At 42.9% G+C, this 22,512-nt stretch overlaps 1 protein-coding gene across 7 annotated transcripts in view; it reads left to right on the top strand.

Moving 5' to 3' along the window:
- VTI1A (vesicle transport through interaction with t-SNAREs 1A) overlaps positions 1–22,512 on the top strand; it is a 668,116-nt gene that overhangs the window by 212,452 nt on the left and 433,152 nt on the right. For all 7 annotated transcript variants that reach the window (XM_077455037.1, XM_077455033.1, XM_077455038.1 and 4 more), the window contains one exon: positions 7,537–7,621. In XM_077455037.1, the coding sequence (XP_077311163.1) occupies positions 7,537–7,621 (85 nt within the window). The remainder of the gene's footprint in view (positions 1–7,536; positions 7,622–22,512) is intronic.

Here is a 22,512-nt window from a genome sequence, read left to right as displayed (position 1 = left end):
GCTCATTAAAGCCGCGGGCTCCCGCTTCGCGAGACATCCACTCACATTAAATACGCGCCACCTCCTTTTTCATCATCGTCATTAGGAATATTGTTATTATTTATTGGAAAGCAGTTGCTTGTTCCTTTCTCTCTCTCTCTCTTTCTCTCTGTCGCACGCTTACCTCCACGTTTGCATTGAAACAGCATCTGTCATGCTGTGCGGTTTTATTTTGTAAACCCAAGTTGGGGGCGGAGGGAAAGGCAAGGGGCTATTAGATGCGGTTCTGTCATTAAAAACGCTACCACGTTGTAGATATAATATGCCAGATTTATTAACGAGAGGGAAATTCAGCAAGCCCAGGAAGGCTTAGGCGTAGCGCTCACAATCATGGCGATGGATAATTAGGCCGCCAGGAAACACCAGACAATGAGTGTGGCTTGAGACAATGAATCTGCTTCAGTTCTCTGCATAGGAATAATGCCTGCGATGAAAATCAGCTTGATGTGAATATAAAAAAAAAAAAAAACGCATAGAATTACAATTGGATTATATCCACAAGCTTTTTGAGTAACATAATAGGTTATGCAGTAAAACCTTGGATTGCAAGCATAATTCGTTCCAGAAACATGCTTTTAATCCAAAGCACTTGTATATCAAAGCAAATTTCCCCATAAGAAATAATGGAAACTCAGATGATTCGTTCCACAACCATTTAGTCATAGGTCCTTCAGTTTATAGTCCTTTTAATAGTCCTTTTAAAAAGAATATAGTAATGTGACCAGGTTGTGTAACCATAAAATGTCCATCCACAAATGGAAGCCTCCAAAAGGGGATTAGAAGCAAAATCCAGCTGGAGCTACAGAGTATACAAGAGAAGAGAGTGCCTCTAAGTGTAGCAATATGGTGCTAAATGTTGTACCTTCATTAAATGTAACCATATTGCTACACTTAGGCCCCTTTCACACGGGGCTGTCCGTATTTAGCCATCCGCTTGCTCAGCGGGGATTGCTCCGCTGATCCCCGCTGAGCCGGCGGATGACAAGTCCATCTCACTCTGTGCAGGGACAGACCTGTCAGAGAGTCTGCTCTCCCCTATGGGGGGATCAGGTGATTATGGACTGCCTGTCCGTTTTCATCAAAACCGATCAGCCAGACGGATGGAAAATAGGGTTTCCATCCGTCTGGATTTTGCGGATCGGGACGGATCGGATGTCAGCGAACATGTCACTGCTGACATCTGTCGCTCCATAGAGCTGTATGAAGCGACCGTTTAGATCCGCCTAAAAAACTGACAGGCGGATTTGAACGGTCCGCATGTGTGAAAGGGGCCTTAGAGGCAACTCTCTTCTCTTTTATACTCATGACACTACTAGTATATCAAGTCAAAATTTATTAAAAAATTTTGCTTGTCTAACTCTCAAACCAAGGTTTTACTGTATATGTAAAAGTTTTTAGAAGCTTATTAAAAGTGAACCTATTTAAGTTGTTGTCGGAAATTCCGATCGTGTGTACCCAAGTCCGTTGCACAAAAGTCCACGCATGCTCTGAATCAAGCAGAAGAGCCGCACTGGCTATGGAACTTCCTTTTTCTCAGCTCGTCGTACGTCTTGTACATCACCGCGCTCTCACATTCGGAATTTTTGCCCAACATTTGTGTGTCCATGTGCATGCAAGACAAATTTGAGCCAACATCCTTCGAAAAAAAAAATCCATGGTTTTGATGTCGGAAAATCCGATTGTGTGTACGGGGCATAAGGCTCCGTTCACGTCTAGGTGTTTTTGGGCAATTTTCTGCTCTAAGCCTCAGCTCTAAAAAAGCCCAACAAGTCAAATCTTATTCATTTCAATGGTCCCTGTTCGCATCTTAGCGTTCTGTCACCTTAAGCAAAATACCCGTCGCTCAAAAAAAGTACATGAGCTTCTTTTTTTGGCAGATTACAGGAGTTTTAATGCTTTTCATTGGTCACTTTTCAATGGAGCCTTAGAGCTGCCAGTACTGTGTCAAAGATTTCACTTCCTACATGGATAGAAAAACTTTTTAACACAGGTTTTGAAGATTTTTCTCAATAAAGAATCGATTCACCAGAAAATTATGTTTTATTGACTGGTGGATCTTGCTATGCGGAGTCAGCCCTGGGCTTATTATAGGTCATGGATAGTCCTGTATTAGGATCTCGGGTTTTGGGCCTTGAAAACATGTTATATTGGTTAAAGTATTAAGTTATAAACTAGTACATTCCTTAAATAAAACTTATTGTGACTGCTGCAGTTACCGTGTGCACTATTGTAACACAACTTAAAAAATCCTCAAACTGTCCGTCACTCTATACCAGTGGTCTCCAAACTTGGGGCACTTTTGCTTCCACTGATACAAGACATTTTTCCTCCAACCGGCACCAATAATGGGGCAATATTTCTGCTATTGACATCAACAGTGGGGCACTATTCCTTCCATTGACGCCAACGATGAGGCACTATCCTTTCCATTGATACCAATAAAGGGGCACTATTCCTCCCACAGACATTAATGATGGGGTACTATTCCTTGCATTGACACCAATGATGGTGCACTATTCCTCCTACTGACACCAATGATGTGGTACTATTCCTCCCACTGACACCAAAGATGGGGCACTATTCTTTCCATTTATACCAATAAAGGGGCACTATTCCTCCCACTGACATTAATGATGGGGCACTATTCCTTGCACTGGCACCAGTGATGGTGCACTATCCCTCCCACTGACACCAATGATGGGGTACTATTCCTCGCACTGACCCAAACAATGGGACACTATTCTTTCCATTGATACCAATAAAGGGGCACTATTCCTCCCACTGACACCAATGATGGTGCACTATTCCTTGCACGAACACCAACAATGGGGCACAATTCCTCGCACTGACACCAGCAATGGGGCACTATTCTTTCCATTGATACCAATAAAGGGGCACTATTACTCCTCTTACAAAATTCAATGATAGGGCACTATTTCTTCCACGGGCACTTACAATGAGACATCATTTTTTTTTCACTTATATAAATGATGGAATACTTTTCTTCCCACGACACTATTTCTCTCACTGACACCAATGATGGGGCACTGTTCCTTCCACTGACACCAACTATGAGACACTATTTGCTCCCACTGACACCAATTATGGGGCACTATTCCGCCCACTGACATCAAAGATGGGGCACTATTGCTTCCATTGACATTAGAAAAAACACATACACATAAAGCACTAGTGTAATGCTCAGCGCTAAAATGCCTGATTGTGAAAAATAGTGGGGGGACATGCACAGGTATGCTGGTTTATTAATAGCAACAAAAAAATATATATTGTACAGGGAAAAATGTAATAAAAAAAATAAATAAACAAAAAACAAAAGTTTTTTGTGAAAAATCGATCGGTTAAAGTCCTGAAATTAATGAGTTGAACTTGGGGTGCACCCCTGTCAACTCTGAGTCTCTGAAACAAATGCTTCATAGGGAGCAAGGCTGCTTCAGGAGCGGGCTGGGAGACCCGATCACTATGACAAAAGGAAGAGAAGCGCCAAGCAAAGCCTAGTGCAGCATTATTTTATTTGATTAAAATACAAATTGTTGACGATACAAGGTCATAGTGCTAGCGAGGGTAGGTGCTTTCCAGATCTAGCATAACAGAAGCACCACTGGGGTGTCCCTGTGGAAGAATCCACTAGCTCCACGTGTCAGCGGGAAGCTGAAGCCTCGAGGCACCCTGGGGAGGACGCCGGCTGTGTAACTCTGTGTAGGAGTGTTCCGGAGCTGTCAGATTGGTGAACCGCCTATCACTGTGTCGGAGGCACGGCCAAGCCTCCTTCATCTGTGGAAAGCACCTACCCTCACTAGCACTATGTAAGTGCACCTTAAATTGTCAACAATTTGTATTTTAAAATTATGCTGCACTAGGATTTGCCTGGCGCATCTCTTCCTTTTTTTTTTATTACTTCCATTGACCCCAATGATGGAGCACTATTCCTCCCGCTGACCCCATTGATGGAGCACTATTCCTCCCGCTGACCCCAATGATGGAGCACTATTCCTCGCGCTGACCCCAATGATGGAGCACTATTCCTCCCGCTGACCCCAATGATGGAGCACTATTCCTCCCGCTGACCCCAATGATGGAGCACTATTCCTCCCGCTGACCCCAATGATGGAGCACTATTCCTCCCACTGACCCCAATGATGGAGCACTATTCCTCCCGCTGACCCCAATGATGGAGCACTATTCCTCCCGCTGACCCCAATGATGGAGCACTATTCCTCCCGCTGACCCCAATGATGGAGCACTATTCCTCCCGCTGACCCCAATGGTGGAGCACTATTCCTCCCACTGACCCCAATGATGAAGCATTATTCCTCCTGCTGACACCAATGATGAGGCACTATTCCTCCCGCTGACCCCAATGATGAAGCACTATTCCTCTCCCTGATACCAAAGATGCATAGTTTACCCCCACTGTCACCTGGACAGTTTCTTCTCCCCTTAGCCACACTCCGGCCCACTAAAGCCTGGAGTACAGTAAAATGGCCCCTTATTTAGAAAGTTTAGAGACCTTATCTGTGATACATAAATCAATAAAATTGTAAAAATATATATTCTATGCAATTAATGTGTTTAACATGTGATACAAAATCAATAATTAATCAATACATTTAAACATAAGTGCCATATACAGAGTCCCCCATTATTCATCCCAATGACTGCAGGCAGTCCATGCAGGAGAGGAGTGCTAGTAGTATGACAGCAGGCAGTTCATGCAGGAGAGGAGTGCTAGGGGTATGACAGCAGGCAGTCCATGCAGGAAAGGAGTGCAGGGTTTATGACAGCAGGCAGTCCATGCCAGAGAGGAGTGCTAGCGGAAAGGCAGCAGGCAGTCCATGCAGAAGATGAGTACTAGGGGTATGACAGCAGGCAGTCTATGCAGGAGAAGAGTGCAGGGGTTATGACAGCAGGCAGCACATGCAGGATAGAAGTGCTACGAGTATGACAGTAGGCAGTAAATTCAGGAGAGGACTGCAAAGGGTATGAAAGCAGGCAGTCCATGCTGGAGAGGAGTGCTAGGGCTATGACAGCAGGCTGTATATGCAGAAGAAGCGTGCTAGGAGTAGGACAGCAGGCTGTCCATGTAGGAGAGGAGTGCTAGGGGTAGGACAGCAGGCTGTCCATGTAGGAGAGGAGTGCTAGGGGTAGGACAGCAGGCTGTCCATGCAGGAGAAGAGTGCAGGGGTTACGACAGCAGGCAGCACATGCAGGATAGAAGTGCTACGAGTATGACAGCAGGCAGTACATGCAGGAGAGAGGACTGCAAAGGGTAAGAAAGCAGGCAGTAGAGGAGTGCAGGGGTTATGACAACAGGCAGTACATGTAGGAGAGGAGTGCTAAAGGGTATGACAGCAGGTAGTACATGCAGGACAGGAGTGCTAGGGGTATAAAAACAGGCAGGAGAGAAGTGTAGTTGATGGAGGATGGATGGAAGACGATCCAGTAGTAAACATAGGACGGATGAGTGGAAGGCTGCAGAGGTTGAAGGGGTTGGGGATCAGCCTGTCAGTGCAGAGAAAACCGAATGGAATGGTGACCTTGATGTTGGAGAGGGGAGTTAGACTGGACGCTGTGGTTACTGCCAGAGAAGAAAGTGTGGAGGGGTGGGAGATGTCAGAGAAAGTAGTGCAGATGGGCTACAACATAAGCTAATGCAGAAACTGGGGAAAAAGTTTGATGAACACTGAGGAAACATGGGTGTGGTGGGAATGTGGACACTGATGATAAAAGGATGTACTTACTGGAGTTGGCCACTTCTGATTTTAAATATTAAGTGTTTTAGGGATCAGGCAGCATTTAAGACAAAACTCCAGAAGGGCTTTGGTATGAGAAGAGGCACATGTACTTTTCTTCTGCTTTTTCCAAACCCTACAGCAGTGCAAAGGAGTGTTACAGGGGAAGACTAAAACTCACCCGAGCTGTCCGAAGCTGGACAGGGCTCTGATTAAACTCCACCCCCTTTCGGCAACAAGCTCTCTCCGTGAGCTTGAGAGTGTGGCAACATCTACTTTCCTCTCCTTTTCGCCCAATCAGAGGAAGCTTTGTGTTCGTTCATAGAATACAAAGCTCCCTGTAAAAGGCATGTTATACTCATCTGCTCTGTGTAGTGGTGTTGCAAAGAGCAGCCGTGGTTCTTCTTTTCTAGGGTCCCCCGTCAGAGTTCCTGCCTAGTGCCCCCCCATAGCAAGCAGCTTGCTATGGGGACACCCGAACAGGCTCACTCCCGAACCTCTGCTCCGTGTGTCCATTCACACATGGAGCGTATCTTGGCCCCGTCCCGCCCTCTTCTCATCGGTTTACTGGCTGCGCTTGACAGTAGCGAGAGCCGAGGGTATCGTGCACGTTGCTGGATCTAGATGAGGCTCAGGTATGTATTTGGGATTGGGGAGGAGGCTGTAGGGGGAAGCAGCCTATACAACCACGTTAAGCCTTGATGAAGCCTAACATCTCTTGTCAGCACTAAAGGCAGCCGGCTAAGTTTAGTGCTGATGGCAGACGTTCGCCCTCCAAATGGAATGAGGATTATACCGCCTGGCATATGCTTCCTTTGTCATTATTAGAGACGTAGCAGCCTAGGATCAGTACAGGGTCCATCTAATTATATTTCAGCCAATGATCTGCTTTTTTGAAGGAAAAATTTTAAGTAGATCCATAGGAACTTAATTTCACTTCTATTGGAGAAGCGCTATCATACCCACATCAAGCATACTAGTCAATAGTAATGCAAAACCCACTTGATGCAGGTCAAATGCATCTGTCAATGAATTCTTAATGATCTCAGAAGCATCTCAAACAGATGTCAAGCTGATGCCATTTATGTAGGGCAGTGGTCATCAACTTCTGTCCTCAGGGCCCACTAACAGGCCAGGTTTGCAAAATAACTGAAATACATCACAGGTGATATCATTTGCTGCTCAGAGATTGCAGTTTTCTAGTCTGTATTTCCCCAAGGTAATACATAAAACATGGCCTGTTGGTGGGCCCTGAGGACAGGGTTGATGACCACTGATATAGGCCCAATAACCATTGGTATTAGCCTTTATCCTTCTTTTACTAGAAGGTGACTCATTGACCTAAAACAAGCATGCAACTAGTGAGATGTCAGGGCTGATCATGAACTTTTAAAAACAAGTCAGCAAGCATGGTACCTGTATTTCTAAGTCAACAGATTCCCTGAAATACCATTTCCTGCTTTTCAGCTTTATCCTTTAAAGGTTTCTTCATCTGAACGGAAACCCAGAGGGTATAACACCTGTGAAGCCGAGGCCTCCGACCACCTTCTGTATTCATTGCGTGCTCTCTCACCTTCAGCGGTGGGGGGACTTGCTGCTGCTCAACACTTAAAAGCCATCTCCCTCTTCTGGAGCTTTACATGATCATGTTCAAATTGATTAATTAGGAAAGTTGCTTTTTTGTCAAGCAGCGGCTAACATCTCTTCTGATCCCCATAACACGGTTTCATTTCCTGTCTTTCTGCAGAGGGCACATCTTCTGGATAACACAGAGAGGTTGGACAGGTCGTCGCGGAGGCTAGAGGCCGGATACCAGATAGCGGTGGAAACTGGTAAGCGTTGTGCCAACGTCTTTATTCTTTTGCTACTAAAAGTTGTATTGCAGGCAAAAAAAAAAAAGGAGAGATCTGTATTGAGAAAGAATATAGGCTGATGGCTTCTAAAAAATACTAGTTCCCTGACTCCGGTGTTCTGACTGCTCTTTGGATATCAGGATTTGTACATTTGAAGGCAGAGACAACCAAGAAAATAGCATTTTTAGAAGCTGATAAACTATGGCAACACCATATTTCTCTCCGTATAGATGTTTGTATTTAATATATATATATATATATATATAAAATATATATACATATATATATATATATATAGAGCTGCACGATTCTGGCTAAAATGAGAATCACAATTATTTTGCTTAGAAGATAGATCACAATTTTCTCATGATTCTCGCTGAGTAACATCATCTTTCACATTAAAACAAAAAAAAAAATTGGGCTTTTTTTTTTATTCATTGAAGTGTATTTTTCCCCATAAATTGCTTTTGAAAGACCACTTGGCAAATACAGTGTGCCATAAAATATTGCAGAAATTGACATTTTATTCCCTAGGGTCTCTGCTAAAATATATATATTATTTAGAGGGTTCCAAGTAATTTTCTAGCAAAAATGAATCGAGATCATGATTTTTTAACGATTAATTGTGCAGCTCTAGTATAAGTATATATATAACACTAAGTTTACCTTTTGCACAGTGTTACATGTTACAACTATATTTAGGGTGTAATATTATAACCTGGTGCAAATGCCTCCTCTCCCATCCTCCAGCAGTAAATGACACTTATGTGCATTCATACTTCATTGACACTTCTCCATGACAGCCCATACAGAGGCATGGGATTGAGCTGGAGGAAGTGTTTTCAGGAGCCTGACATTGCACCCATGTTCCACTGCATGCAGGTGCAATGCTTTGCGAGCTCCTGTGAAAAAAAATATATAATAATAAAAAAATGCACATGTGCATTTATTATTTTGATTTCAAAAGTGAACCTATTTAAATAAAATTAGTAACTGTGGCTGAACCGCACTTTATATTAGCTTCCTCTGATTTCAACCATCCATAGATGGATCGTATCTCGGCCAGTTAATCAGAGTCTATGGTCAGGCTGGTTGTACCCAAGTTGGGTTGATGGATACAACCAACCTCTTAGATTTTTTTACATGCGATTACTGCCAATAATCACTGTGTTCTACTGGCCGGGAAGGCTCTTAGCTGGCAGAACACAATATCACTGCAGGAGGGATTCCCCCATCAGCACCAACTGTGTTAATGGGGGAATTAAGCGATTTTCTTTCTTTCCAACCATGGTAGAAGAAAAGATAATCAAATCATCTATAGCAGGGATATGGAATTATCGGACCTCCAGCTGTTGCAAAACTACAAGTCCCATCATGCCTCTGCCTCTGGGTGTCATGCTTGTGGCTGTCAGTGTCTTGCTATGCATCATGGGAATTGTAGTTCTGCAACAGCTGGAGGTCCGCTAATTGCATATCCCTCATCTATAGCTTGCCTTACTCCTCAGTGTGGCTTAAAATACCTGAGGGAAGGGCAACAGCTTTAAACTATTCTACTGTTCTACAGCGACTCTTCTACTGTTTTGCAGAGTGCTATCAACCTAACACTGGGAGCTTGTAGACACGAGATAAGAGCAGTGTTCTGTTGTTTCTCCTTTGTCCAGTTAGCAGACTGCTGTTGGATCGGTTATCGGGCATTTTAGCATAATTGCAATAACGAAAAGTGGGTCACCTCGTTCACAAGCCTTAGCAGAGTTTGACATCCTTTAGCATTTTGAACATACTATGTATTTCAGCTGTATATTCATTAATTTGCTGTTAGCCTAAAGTTTAGCTTTACTTTTTTTAGTTTTTTTTGAATATGCACCCAAGAAAAATTCCAATCTTAACATAAGCTATAACTTATGATTCAAAGAGAAAAATAATTCTTACAAATGGATGTATTTTATATTAAAAAATATAGAGGGGACCTGGCCTGCTTTTTTTACAGGAGACGCATCTAACTCCAAACACAGCTTCGCTGCTAAACAATCGGAAATTTCAGGCATATTACCATTCCTTCCACTCTTCTTACTCCAGGGGAGTGAGTGTCTTAGTAAGGAGGGAAACGGATTTTCTATGTAAGGAGTCCTCTATTGATGAGGAGGGTACGTTTGTCTTCCTGTACTGCTTGATTGGTAGGCAGCACTATATCCTAGCTAATATTTACATACCTCCCCCTTTCAAGCTTATGTATAAATTATTTTGCGTTTAGCCTGGATAAACTAGGTGTCCCGTGGGTAATATTAGGGGATTTTAATGAAACACTAGATAGGAGTTTGGATAGATTCCCTTGTCCGGATGGGAATAGAATAGGTCGAAAGCAGGGGTTCTTATGAGAAATAGGTCTGAGTGACCTTTGGCGAATGCGACACCCCCAGGAGAAGCAGTATTCCTGCCTCTCTAATACTCATCACACTCTATCAAGAATAGATATGGTCCTTGGGAACAAGGAGGAATCGGGGCTGGTTCAGGATATAGAGTATGGTGTAAGGGTAATTTCAGATCATTCCCCCTTGTCTATTACTGTGAGCATGGGAGATAGAATTGGCCCTGGGGAGTGGAGGGTAAACACTGGCTGACTGGAACTGATTGGTAGATCTAGTTATCTAGTGGATTGGATTAGGGAATTCCTCCAAAATAATAGGGGCTCAGCGGCATCTGGAATAGTTTGCGACTCCTTAAAAGCCTATATTAGAGGTATATTAATACAGCAAATTGCGACAATCAAGAGGGAAACCCGAGATCAGGAGAGTGTAATAAGAAATGATGTTACTCAGGCGGAGAGAGCGTATATAGAGGATCCATCGCTAGATAGGCAGAAGATATGGCTGGATAGCCAACAGGTATATAAAATGGCACTCTTGAAGAAGGCATAGAATAAACGCATATTCCAACGCCAATATTATTTTGGCGAAGGGGAGAGGGTGGGTCGTGCCCTCTGCCTTTTTGTCCAAACTAACAGCTCCTCTACAGCGATACAAGCAATTAAAACGTCGAATGGTGATCTTGTCTCCAGTCCCTCTGCGATTATGAAGGTACTCAATAACTGTTATAAAAATGTAAAATCAGCTACTCAGGGCTATCCTATTGATTTTTTTATATCAAACAGCAATTCCAACTCTGTCAGAACATGATAAAATGAGTCTTGAATTACCACTTACGCTAGAAGAGTTTAAAAATGCAGTGGCTGAAATGCCCAACTATAAATCCCCAGGCCCAGACGGGCTACCAATAGAAATTTACAAACGTTATGGCGAAGTGCTGCTGCCGGAACTCCTGGAAACGCTAAACCATGCATTGGAAATGGGTGAACTCCCTACTTCCATGCTGGAGGCAAATATCACTTTAATACTCAAGGAGGGGAAGGACCATCAGGAAGTTTCATCATATCGGCCAATATCTTTGTTATGCTCCGATGTAAAAATACTAGCTAAGGCCCTAGCGACCCGTCTAAATAACTGTATCCATAAACTAATACACCCAGACCAGTCTAGGTTCATCCCGGGCAGGTCAACCAGCACCAATATTAGGAGAGTCTTTCTTAATATACAAACACCCAGGGACAACGATGGACCTGGAGCTATATTAGCTCTAGATGCCACTAAGGCCTTTGATAGCCTGGAATGGGGTTATCTATGGGGAGTGTTGGAGCGTTTTGGTTTGGGCCCTTTATTCATTCAGTGGGTAAAGCTACTATATAATAAACCTAGGGCAAAAATTTAAATGGGAACTGTATTCTGTGAAGCGTTCCAGTTGGAGAGGGGGACGAGACAGGGATGTCCGCTGTCCCCCCTCCTGTTCGTACTGACTATGGAACCCCTGGCTGTCCTGACGAGATCACGTCCGGACATCCAGGGATTCCGACGTGGATTAGGGGAAGATAAAATTGCCTTGTTTGTGGATGATGTTCTGTTCTTCGTTGGGGACATGAACTCTACCTTGAATAATGTAGTGCAGATGATGGGGGAGTTTGGGCAACAATCGGGTCTAGTAATCAACTGGAACAAATCAGCCCTCCTGCCGTTGACCAGACCCGGGGATTTATTACCGCCTATAATTATATGTCTAGAGGTGGTGTCTAAGCTGAAGTACCTGGGTGTCTGGATCACTGGAGAAGTAAATCAGTACGTCAAGGAGAATTTAGTACCACTGTTGATGAAACTGAAACAGAAGGTTAACAACTGGTGTTGTCTCCCTCTCTCCGTGGCGGGGCGCTGCAACTTAATTAAAATGATCTGGCAGCCACAAATTTTATATATCTTGCACAATTCTCCAATTTGGATCAACCAAAAGTGGTTCAAGAAATTGGAATCGCTATTTCGTGATCTAATTTGGAAGAAGGGGCAAGCTCGGATTAGGCTACAGACACTGCAGCTCCCCGTCGGGAGAGGAGGAATGGCGATACCACACCCGAGATCATATTTTTTGTCAGCCCAACTCCAGCATTTAGCTGGGGCTGGGCTCCAAAGTGGAGGGTGCCCAAATCATAAACTGATGACTGACAATGCACCGCATAAATCATTGGTTGAAGTTTTGGAAGCCAACTCGTTTGCCCATAGGTGCCCTACCAATGTACTAGCGAGGAAGGTGTAGCGGATAGTAAAGCAACTTATGGGATATGTGGGAGTGACCGATTATACCCCTTTATGGTATAATGGAAACCTGGCTGAACTAAATAGCATAGATAGATCTTTGGAATGGGAGAGGCAGGGGATTAGTAGACTAGTGCAATTATATGAAGGGAATCTTATGAAATCCTTTGAAGACCTTAGGCAGGAATTTAATATTTCCAATAAGATGTTTTACAAATATCTGCAATTGAGCCATGGAATTCAAGCACGGGTCACTAGTTATCGAAAGGACTGAAACTCCCTTGCTCCAGGGACTTATTGACCGAAGGCAAGTAAAAGGCCAGATTTCTAGGCTATATATAAAACTCAGGGACAAAATTTTGAAGGGGGAGGGACCTGATAAGAGCAGGCGGGGATGGGTGGGGGATGTAGGGCCGATAACTCAGAAGCAATGGGATGAGACACTTGTTCAGGGGAGTCTGGTATCTATATCTCCATCACAGCGAATGTCTCACTTGTTTCTTATACATAGGGCATAATATACCCCCCAAAAGATGTGGAAAATGGGTAGGAAACCCAGGGATGATTGCCCCAGATGTGGGGCACCCGGCGACCTTCTCCACATGGTGTGGAAGTGCCCAAAACTGTACAGGTACTGGATAGAAATTGTACACAGAATAAACAGGACCTTTAAGACTACTTTGAAACCAGAAGCCAAGATCTGCTTACTGGGGATTTTAGAGGAGGGTAGAATTCCCTCCCTAACCAGGACGTCTATATTAAGGTGCCTGTACCAGGCTAGGTAGCTAATAGCAATAAACTGGCAAAATAAAACCCCCCCTGTACTAGAATCATGGGCAAACGCAATTAACTCCACAATTTGGGGTGAACAAGCGATGTTTATAAGGCAAAATAACTTAAAGAAATTTAGGGCGCTATGGAACCCCTGGTTGAGTGATATGGGTTACCCCCTGAGTGGGGTTGCCGAGGAATAGATTCAGTATCCGTCAGTCTGGTTTGTGGTCGTGGGGGGTAGGGGGGCCTTTTTCTCTTGCACCCCCCTCGGTGGACTGCCCTCTGGGTGCATCACCCCTCTTCCTTTCTCTTGACCCCAATGGCGTCCACCATCTTCCAACCAGCCAACCATGATTGAGGTGGCTGGGGCTAGCAGCGTGTGTTCGAAGTGGGGGGTGAGCTGGGTGGGGGGTTGGGGGATATTTATGTAGGCAAGCCTGTGGTAACTCGAGTGTTGTATATGGCTTTGCCTTTATTATACATATATGAGATGACGGTCTTTGTGAATTGTGAAAGCCATTATAAATTTGTATTAAAAAATGTAATAAATAGAAATTAATTAAAAAAAATAAAAATATAGAGAAAAAGGGGGGTTTACCTTGGGGTAGGACTCTATCGACACTTATGACTCTGCATAAGTACCGTTAAAGTCCTACCCCAAGGGGAACCCCCTTTTTCTCGATATTCCTATATTTGGATGTTGGCACTGTGAAACAACCATTGCTATCTCTTTATTTAATTTCATTTTTTAATATAACATATAACTATCTACTACTGATATGTTTGTTTTTTATTGCATTTTATCTAATTGAATTTATGCTTGGCCTTGTTCACACTGGACGTACTAAAGTGTACACCCATAGAGTGCCATGTTTACCCACATACAGGTGTTCTGTTCCTCCCTGTGCAGGCAGTTCCAATGGTGTCAAATGGGATGCAGCAGCTGCATGGACACAGACACTGCTTCCTATCTGAAGCGGATTCACGGCCCCAAATGTACAGTGTCTGCAATCAATGCTGTGCACCTGCAGAGTTGTCAGATTGGGAGCGTCTGTATCCATGCAGCCCCTGCATCCAAATCGACATTAATGAGACTGCCTGCACGGTGGTGCTTGGAACTCCTCTGCATTCCTGTGTGGTCCAATTCCATCATATAAAACAGCTAGTACATTTTAGGGATGAAATCCACCCCCCTGCTTTCATCAGTGGAGTGTTTGGGTCACTTCCGGGTACCCACCAAAGAATGCAATGTTGTATGTTAGCCACTTGATCAAAGCTCATTGAGCTTGTTTGAAAGTTTCCTTTAACTTAAATGTACAAATACGTTTTGCAGTCCCAATGCCCTTCCAATATGTCTTTCTTAGAGTATGTTTTACTGTTACTTTGCATGTACAGCTTAATCCTACAAACACATTCCATTTTCTGTATCTCCTGGGGAAAGATTTTTACAAACAGATTATGATACAGCTTTCTCTTTACTTTCATAGTACAGGAGGGTTGATTTACTAAAAGGTGGAGAGTGGCTAATCTGGTATTGGCTTCTGCTTGTTCAGTTAGACCCCTTTCACACTGAAGCAGTTTTCAGGCGCTTTAGCACTAGAAATAGCCTCTGAAAAGTGCCAAAAAACAACCTCCCATTCATTGCAGTGTCTCTTTTCACACTGGGGCGGTGCGCTTTCGGGACGTTACGAAAAGTCCTGAAAGCAGAATCTTTGGGGCTGGTTGGGAGCGCTGTAAATAGCGCTCCCAAAACCCCCTGCCCATTGCAATTAATGAGCAGTGTGAAAGGGGTCTTAAGCTTTGACAAAAAAAAAGAAAAAAACTGGGACCGTGTCTATGGCAGATGGTCCGACAGAAGCCGACCGGCTCCCGATCAGCGCGCTGATTGCAGTGTTCTGGCTTGGGGGGTCGTCCCTCTGTCAGAACACAACAGCTCAGTGGGGGAGATAGCTGTACTAACATCAGATGGTTAGTACAGCGGCTCCAACAGATAGTGTGTGCCAGTTTTTAGGCTCCCTTGCAAACCGGAGATCTCAGCACAGTGGTTTAAAATAGAGTAGTTACATATTCATAACAAGAATGATTTGTATTACTGGAATCTTACCTTACATGCTTCGGGTTTGTTTTAAAGTGGTCCTGTGTTCAATTGTTAACATAAAACTACTAGCAAGATAAAGCACAGGAAATAGAAAGCCAGAAATACCATATCCTGTAGAAATGTTCTAGGCTCCTTCCAGTGCTGCCTACAGAAATAAATCCAGAGCATCTGGTCATGTGATCCTGTGCTAAAAAAAGATGATTTAAGGTAAAATTGGTCTTTGTCCTCTTCAGGGGTCATGCCACCAAATGCCTAGTCATTTGTCTTTATCTAGAATTAGTTAGATAACCTTGTTGGAAAAGCAAATCTAAGGCCAAACCTGTTCTTTTAGTTTTCGATTGATTAGGAATTGGTTAACAACCCTCACCCCACTCCCCCCCCCCCCCCCCCCCCATCTATTTTTCCCCAATGGTGAGCCTTCCCATTAATTCATTTCCAGGAGACACAGGAACATTTGAGACAGAATCTCTTTAAAGTGAGGAGAACCTCTTATAGTCAACTGTAATCAGAACAGGGGTCCCCAATAGAAAATGTCCTCCTCGTTCCTGTTCCAAATAGCACTTTATGGAATTCCAATCATTTTCTGTCTTGTGGCATTGGTCACCAGGACAAATAGAGAGGGTGACACAGACAACACTTAAACCTTACAACAAATTTGGAATGATGTTGAATTCGCCCACAATCTTGCTCTAACCTGCCATTCTGTAGCAATCCAGAGGTAATACTGAGTGTTTCACTAAAAATGAATAGCAGAACTTACTGAATATTGCAGAACATCACTTTAATGAAACACATTTAAAGAAAATCCTTTGTACTTTTAAAAACCTGTAAGGTATAGCAGACTTTTTACAGCCCAAACTTTTTTGTGGACTGAGTGGTGTCAGCCCTGCACAGTGTATTTTGCTAAACTACTCAGTAATTCCCATTATTAGATCCTTTACAAGATAAAGGTTTCAGGAACTCTGGATGGCCGCACTCCAAGATAAATTCAAATGCCTTTTCTTCATGAAGCAGAATCACACAAAAGTGGGTCACAGCAAAGCACAATAGCTAACGCGTGTCACACTACCAAGAGTGCTTATTCATAGCTTACCTGGAGCGGTGGTTCTCTCACATAAAGGTTTCAGGGCCGTACACACAGGCCAAATATCGGGTGGTATTGTCCTTTGTATAAAGCAGCTGGTCTGACAGAAGCTGGCCGAACATATGGATTCTGTTGAAGGGGCATGACCAAAAAAGGTCTGCCGATCGGCATCCGGTCAGCGCTCTCAGCATTGACCGGTGTGTTCTGGCTGGGGCGGCTATCCCCCTGTCAGAACACAATAACATTGGATTGTTAGTACAGGATCTCCTCTTGAGCTCTTCAGTTTTTTTTTTTCCATTCAGTTCACTTGGTTGAACAAAAAAAAAAATGTGTACCAGGCTTTAGTATTTTGTAGTCCAAGATAAGAACTTGGAAAGCTCTTTGAGATAACACAGGATAAAGCCAGCCAAAGATGGTTCAAGTCTCGGCCACTCACCGGCGACTTTGTTACTACCAGCTTACCAGGGACTTTATTTGACTTTGGTACAACCAGCGTGCTGGATTTTTACATGTGATTATTGCCAGTGAGGAGAACATGATAGCTACATGGGAGGGAGTCTCCCATCAACACTGAGTGTGTTGATGGGGGAATCGAGCGATTTTCTTTCCTGCAGCATCTACTTGCAGGTAAGAAAATCACATCATCTATGGCCTGCCTAAATCTTAATATCTGGCAAAAGCATGATTTTTTTTTTATTTTTAAAGTTTGCATGTTCTCCCTATGCCTGCATGGGTTTCCTCCCACACGCCAAAGACATGCTGGTAGGTTAATTGGCTCCTGTCTAAATTGGCCCTAGTATGTATAAATGTGAGTTAAAGACCTTAGATTGTAAGCTCCTTCAGGGCTGGGACTGATGTAAATGTAACACACACACACACACACACACACACACACACACACACACACACACACACACACACACACACACACACACACACACACACACACACACACACACACACACACACACACACACACACACACACACACAAAATCTCATGAAAGTGAGTACACCCCTCACATTTTTGTAAATATTTTATTATATTTTTTCATGTGACAACCATGAGGAAATTACACTTTGCTACAATGCTTGTATAACAGTGTAAATTTGCTGTCCCCTCAAAATAACTCAAAACACAGCCATTAATGTCTAAATCCCCAGCAACAAAAGTGAGTACACCCCTAAGTGAAAATGTCCAAATTAGGCCCAATTGGTCATTTTCCTCCCGGTGTCATGTGACTCATTAATGTTACAATTTTTCAGGTGTGAATGGGGAGCAGGTATGTTAAATTTGGTGTTATCGCTCTCACTCTCCCATACTGGTCACCTGAAGTTCAACATGGCACCTCTTGGCAAAGAACTCTATAAGTATCTGAAAAAAAGAATTGTTACTCTACATAAAGTTGGCATAGGCCAGTGATGGCGAACCTTGGCACCCCAGATGTTTTCCCATGATGCTCAACTACACTTCAGAGTGCATGAACATCATGGGAAATGTGTAGTTCCAAAACATCTGGGGTGCCAAGGTTCACCATCACTGGCATAAGCTATTAGAAGATTGGCAAGACCCTGAAACTGAGCTGCAGCATGGTAGCCAAGACTATACAGTGGTTTAACAGGATAGGTTCCACACAGGACGGGCCTGGCAATGGTCCACCAAGGAAATTGAGTGCACATGCTCCATGTCCTATCAGGAGGTTGTCTTTGGGAAATAGACATACGAGTGCTGCCAGTATTGCTGGACACTCCATCAAATTGGTCTGCAAGGCTGTCACCCCAGAAGGAAAAGAAGATACACAAGAAAGCCTGCAGTTTGCTGAAGATAAGCAGACTAAGGACATGGATTACTGGAATCATGTCTTGTGGTCTGATAAGACCAATATAAACCTATTTGGTTCAAACGGTGTCAAGCCTGTGTGGCGGCAACCAGGTGGGGATTACAGACAAGTGTGTTTTGCCTACAGTCAAGCATGGTGGTGGGAGTGTCATGGTCTGGGGCTGCATGAGTACTACCGGCATTGGGAAGGTACAGTTCATTGAGGGAACCATGAATGCCAACATGTACTGTGACATACTGAAGCAGAGCATGATCCCCTCCCATCAGAGACTGGGCTGCAGGGCAGTATTCCAACATGATACCGACCCCAAACACACCTCCAAGACAACCACTGCCTTGCTAATGAAGCTGAGGGTAAAGGTGATAGACTGGCCAAGCATGTCTCCAGACCTAAACCCTATTAAGCATCTGTGGGGCACCCTTAAATGGAAGGTGGAGGAGCGCAAGGTCTCTAACATCCACCAGCTCTGTGATATTATCATGGAGGAGTGGAAAAGGACTCCAGTGGCAACCTGTGAAGCTCTGGTGAACTCCATGCCCAAGAGGGTTAAGGCAGTGCTGGAAAATAATGGTGGCCACACAAAATATTGAAACTTTGGGCCCAATTTGGAAACTTTCACTTAGGGGTGTACTCACTTTTGTTGCCGGCGGTTTACACATTAATGGCTGTGTGTTGTTATTTTGAGGGGCAGCATATTTACACTGTTATACAAGCGGTACACTCACTATTTTACATTTTATCAAAGTGTCATTTCTTCAGTGTTGTCACATGAAAAGATATAATAAAATATTTACAAAAACTTTTGTGAAATACTGTGTGTGTGTGTGTATATATATATATATCTGTCGAAGCATTTATAAATTGACTTGGCTGCATAAGTACCTATAATAAAATAAATCTGAGATATTTCAAATAGATAAAACAAAACGCATAACTCCAGGCATTAAACTACCCCCATCACCAGTAAGTAAACTCCCATTAGAAAAAAACAAACCATGCACACTTTTTCCTGCAGTTTTCTAGCCAGTCTGGTGACATCACAACAGCTTCTTCTACTTCCTCCATTGGCAGTGGAGGTGGCGGGCATATCTCCTGGACTGAGCGGCAGTCATGTAAGCGCCACTTTAGTCTTAGAGTACTGTCAGCCCAGTGTGCTTGATGATGGGCCCCCTGGGGGGGAGGGGGGGGGTGTAAACAACAAGCCAGGCTCAGAGAGGTGGGTAGATGGGTAGAGTGACATAAAGAGGACTGTCACTGCTGGACCCAGGAGAGAGCCGGGGACAGTGCTGGAGCGTGGCAAGGGCAAAGAGAACTTTTTTATTTTGAACACTTAAAAACTTGTGTTCAACTTTAAAAAGACCAAAAGGAAGGTGGCAAGAGAAGTTTGTTATTAGGGTTTACATTGAGTATAGAGTGTTCATTTTCTAAAAACTCATATAACCACAAAATGAGCACTGGGTGATGAACCTCCTGACAGCACTCCATGTCACACTTTCTCGATTACAAAGATGATTATTCTCACATTCCAGTACGCTAAAATATAGAGTTGAACACCAAAGATAAAGTTAATGGGTTCATACAGGTTCTCTTTGAGCAAAGCATATTTTGCAATGAAAACGAACTTTCTCCTTATTAAGATCTGTTATGTGTCACCCCAGAGAAAGCATTAAATGAGAGAGTGATGATTTATTGTCTAAAATAGTTTATATGTAGGCGGGAGGTATGGGGGAGGGGTGGGGGCGCATCAGACTGGCGTTTACCGCAGACACACAGATGACTGTAAGAAGGCTGATGACTGTACACATTACGTTATACTCTGTAACTGCTTCAGTATGTGATCTCTGTCTGTAATTACAGGGAAAAAAAAATTACATAGTGCAAATCCAGCTCATTTGTTTGTTTCTGGCAATTAGCATTTGGGATGACCCTACTTGACTTAACAAATAGGGTTGTAGTAGAGGCTAATTCCATGACCTGCCATTTGCTTCTGCCGCTGAGCATGGGAACAAAGATCAACATGTGATGAATGAATTTCATTTTGTTTAGAAGCATTGCACACCTTCTGTTTTTCTGTTCATCTGGGCTGACCGTAGATTGATGTTCTACGCCAGAATGGCAGTGGTCAAAGCAATTTCAGCTTGTCTGGCCAGTTGAACACTCATTAGGTAGCTTGTTAATTTATACAACCAAATAGCAAATCAAGTTGTTGCAACTCGATGCATAAAACATTCAGACTGGTCATAAGGTTCAGGTGTTCCTCAAGCCGGCACCACGTTGGTGGAGATGCAAGATCAAGGCCATCTTGGTCATGGACTGTTTGTTGGTGGCTGCTATGCTGGTTGCAGCATTTAAGGAAAGACTGAACTTGGGTTTACCAACTCTCCAGAATTTACAGAGAATGGTGGTAAATAGTTATGGGCTTTGGTTTGTTCGGATCGAACCCCACCACTGCACACTGCCAAACATAGGGAGTGAGGCATTTCGATCCGGACACACCTGAGCCCATTGTTGGTGGCAAATGAAGAAAATGAAACATCTAGTGAGTGTTTGTGAATGTTCTCATTTACATAGGTTAGAGCTGTCCAGCCTGTGGCCAACACAAAATTAAAATATTTTTTTTTTTTTTAAATGTTTTCACACTTGGCAAACACATGCGGCAGAAGAAAAATTTGACAGTGTCTCTTTAGTGGACTTTTATAAGTTTTATCTTCCCAAAGAAAAATCTCCCACTCTTCACAATAATTCCGTATTCATATCACCGTTTTTTCGGCAGCACCTATATTTGTGAGCAACTATTTTCAAAGCTGAAGGGCAAAATCCCTAATGCACACCTTGAGAATTCATTAAAGCATATCTCCACTTTCGTGGGTAAAAAAAAAAAAATAGAAATAATATAGCATGTACAATTGCTACACGGGTCATATTGTAATTGAAATTGCCTTTCCTTTTCAATCTACAGCTGCTGTAATTTTCTAAAAATGCAATGTAATATGGAGACCTGGAGTTGTTCTGTACACAGAATGTGTACTGACCACTCCCCAGAAACTTTCCTGCTTGTGTGATTGGCTCACCAATTTTCCCAGAAGCAGGCACTAAAATACAAGTCAGATTTCAGGCATCCCCTGCCACAAAAATTTCATTTTTGGCGAGATACTACCAGTAGGAACATGTCTAAAGGGATGCAGGCCCAGCAGCTTTTTATGAAACCTTTTATTATGAAACCACTCCCATTAGACCCACTCAGAACAGAGGCACAGGGGAACAAACAGTGATTTATTCAGAATAGCAAAAGGTAGGAATCTGCAACAAAGGTTGTTGTGATCCTTGCAATGTACATAGATCATCCAGAGTGGACTGTTTTTTACTCAACAAAAGTGGAGTTGCACTTTAAGAATTGCTACTACATCCATCGAACCAGATATTGATGTATTCGTTTATCAAAAACCTTGTCAAATCAAATTGCAAATTGCACTCGTTTTATGCTGCCCTTTTTTACTTTTATCATTAATTTTTTTTTACAAAAAAATGTTATATGGCTCAGATAGTTCATTATCTATATCCATTTGCTAACTGCACACTGTAGCTTTACTGTTACAGTGCGGGCCAGATGTGCAGAATTTAGTATAAATGCGTGATTCTGCTTTTCTGGTTAGGGGGTACACTTGCTGCCGTCGAGCCGGCTGTGCTGTGATTAGTCGCAGCACAAGCACAAGCCGATAAGTGGGTGCCAGCCAATGGATGACTTCCGGCACCCACTGATCGGCGAGAAGGAAGGCCGGAAAATGTTCTGTCTATGTAAACAATACAGAGCTCTGTCCTGTCCGGAGGGATGTGGTGGTTTTTATTTTTTTTGTGAAGCAGGGAATAAAAACCAGCAAATCCCTTGAAAGCAGCAGACACAGTACACACATAAACACTGGTTAGGTACACGTTTAACCCTTTGATCATGCTAGATGTTAACCCCTTCCCAACAAATGTCATTAATACAGTGACAGTGCATATTTTTAGCACTGATCACTGTATTAGTGTGACTGGTCTTCAAAGTGTCAAAAGTGTCAGTGCCAGTTTGCCCACCATACTATCACAGTCCCTCTATAAGGAACTGATCGCCACCATTATTAGTATAAAATAAAATAATTAAATAAAAATTCCAGTATATATACTATAGTTTGTAGACACTATAACTTTTGCACAAACCAATCAATATACGCTTATTGGGATTTTTTTTTTTTTTACCAAAAATATGCAGCAAAATACACAATTTATGAAGAAATTTGATTTTTTAAATATTTTTATTGGCTATGTTTTATAGCAGAAAGTAAAAAAAAAATTTTTTGTTTAATGCGCAACAAATAAAAAAACACAATGGTGATCAAATACCACCAAAGGAAAGCTCTATTTGTTAAAAAAAAAAAAGATACACATTTTATTTAATTTTGCATG

The sequence above is a fragment of the Lithobates pipiens genome, unplaced genomic scaffold, assembly GCF_037356315.1.
Source record: "Lithobates pipiens isolate NorthernLeopardFrog02 unplaced genomic scaffold, aLitPip1_a1.2 Scaffold_25, whole genome shotgun sequence".
NCBI classification, from domain to species: domain Eukaryota; kingdom Metazoa; phylum Chordata; class Amphibia; order Anura; family Ranidae; genus Lithobates; species Lithobates pipiens.
The sequence above is the reverse complement of the archived record's forward strand: the minus strand, read 5'-3'. Positions and strand labels throughout refer to the sequence as shown.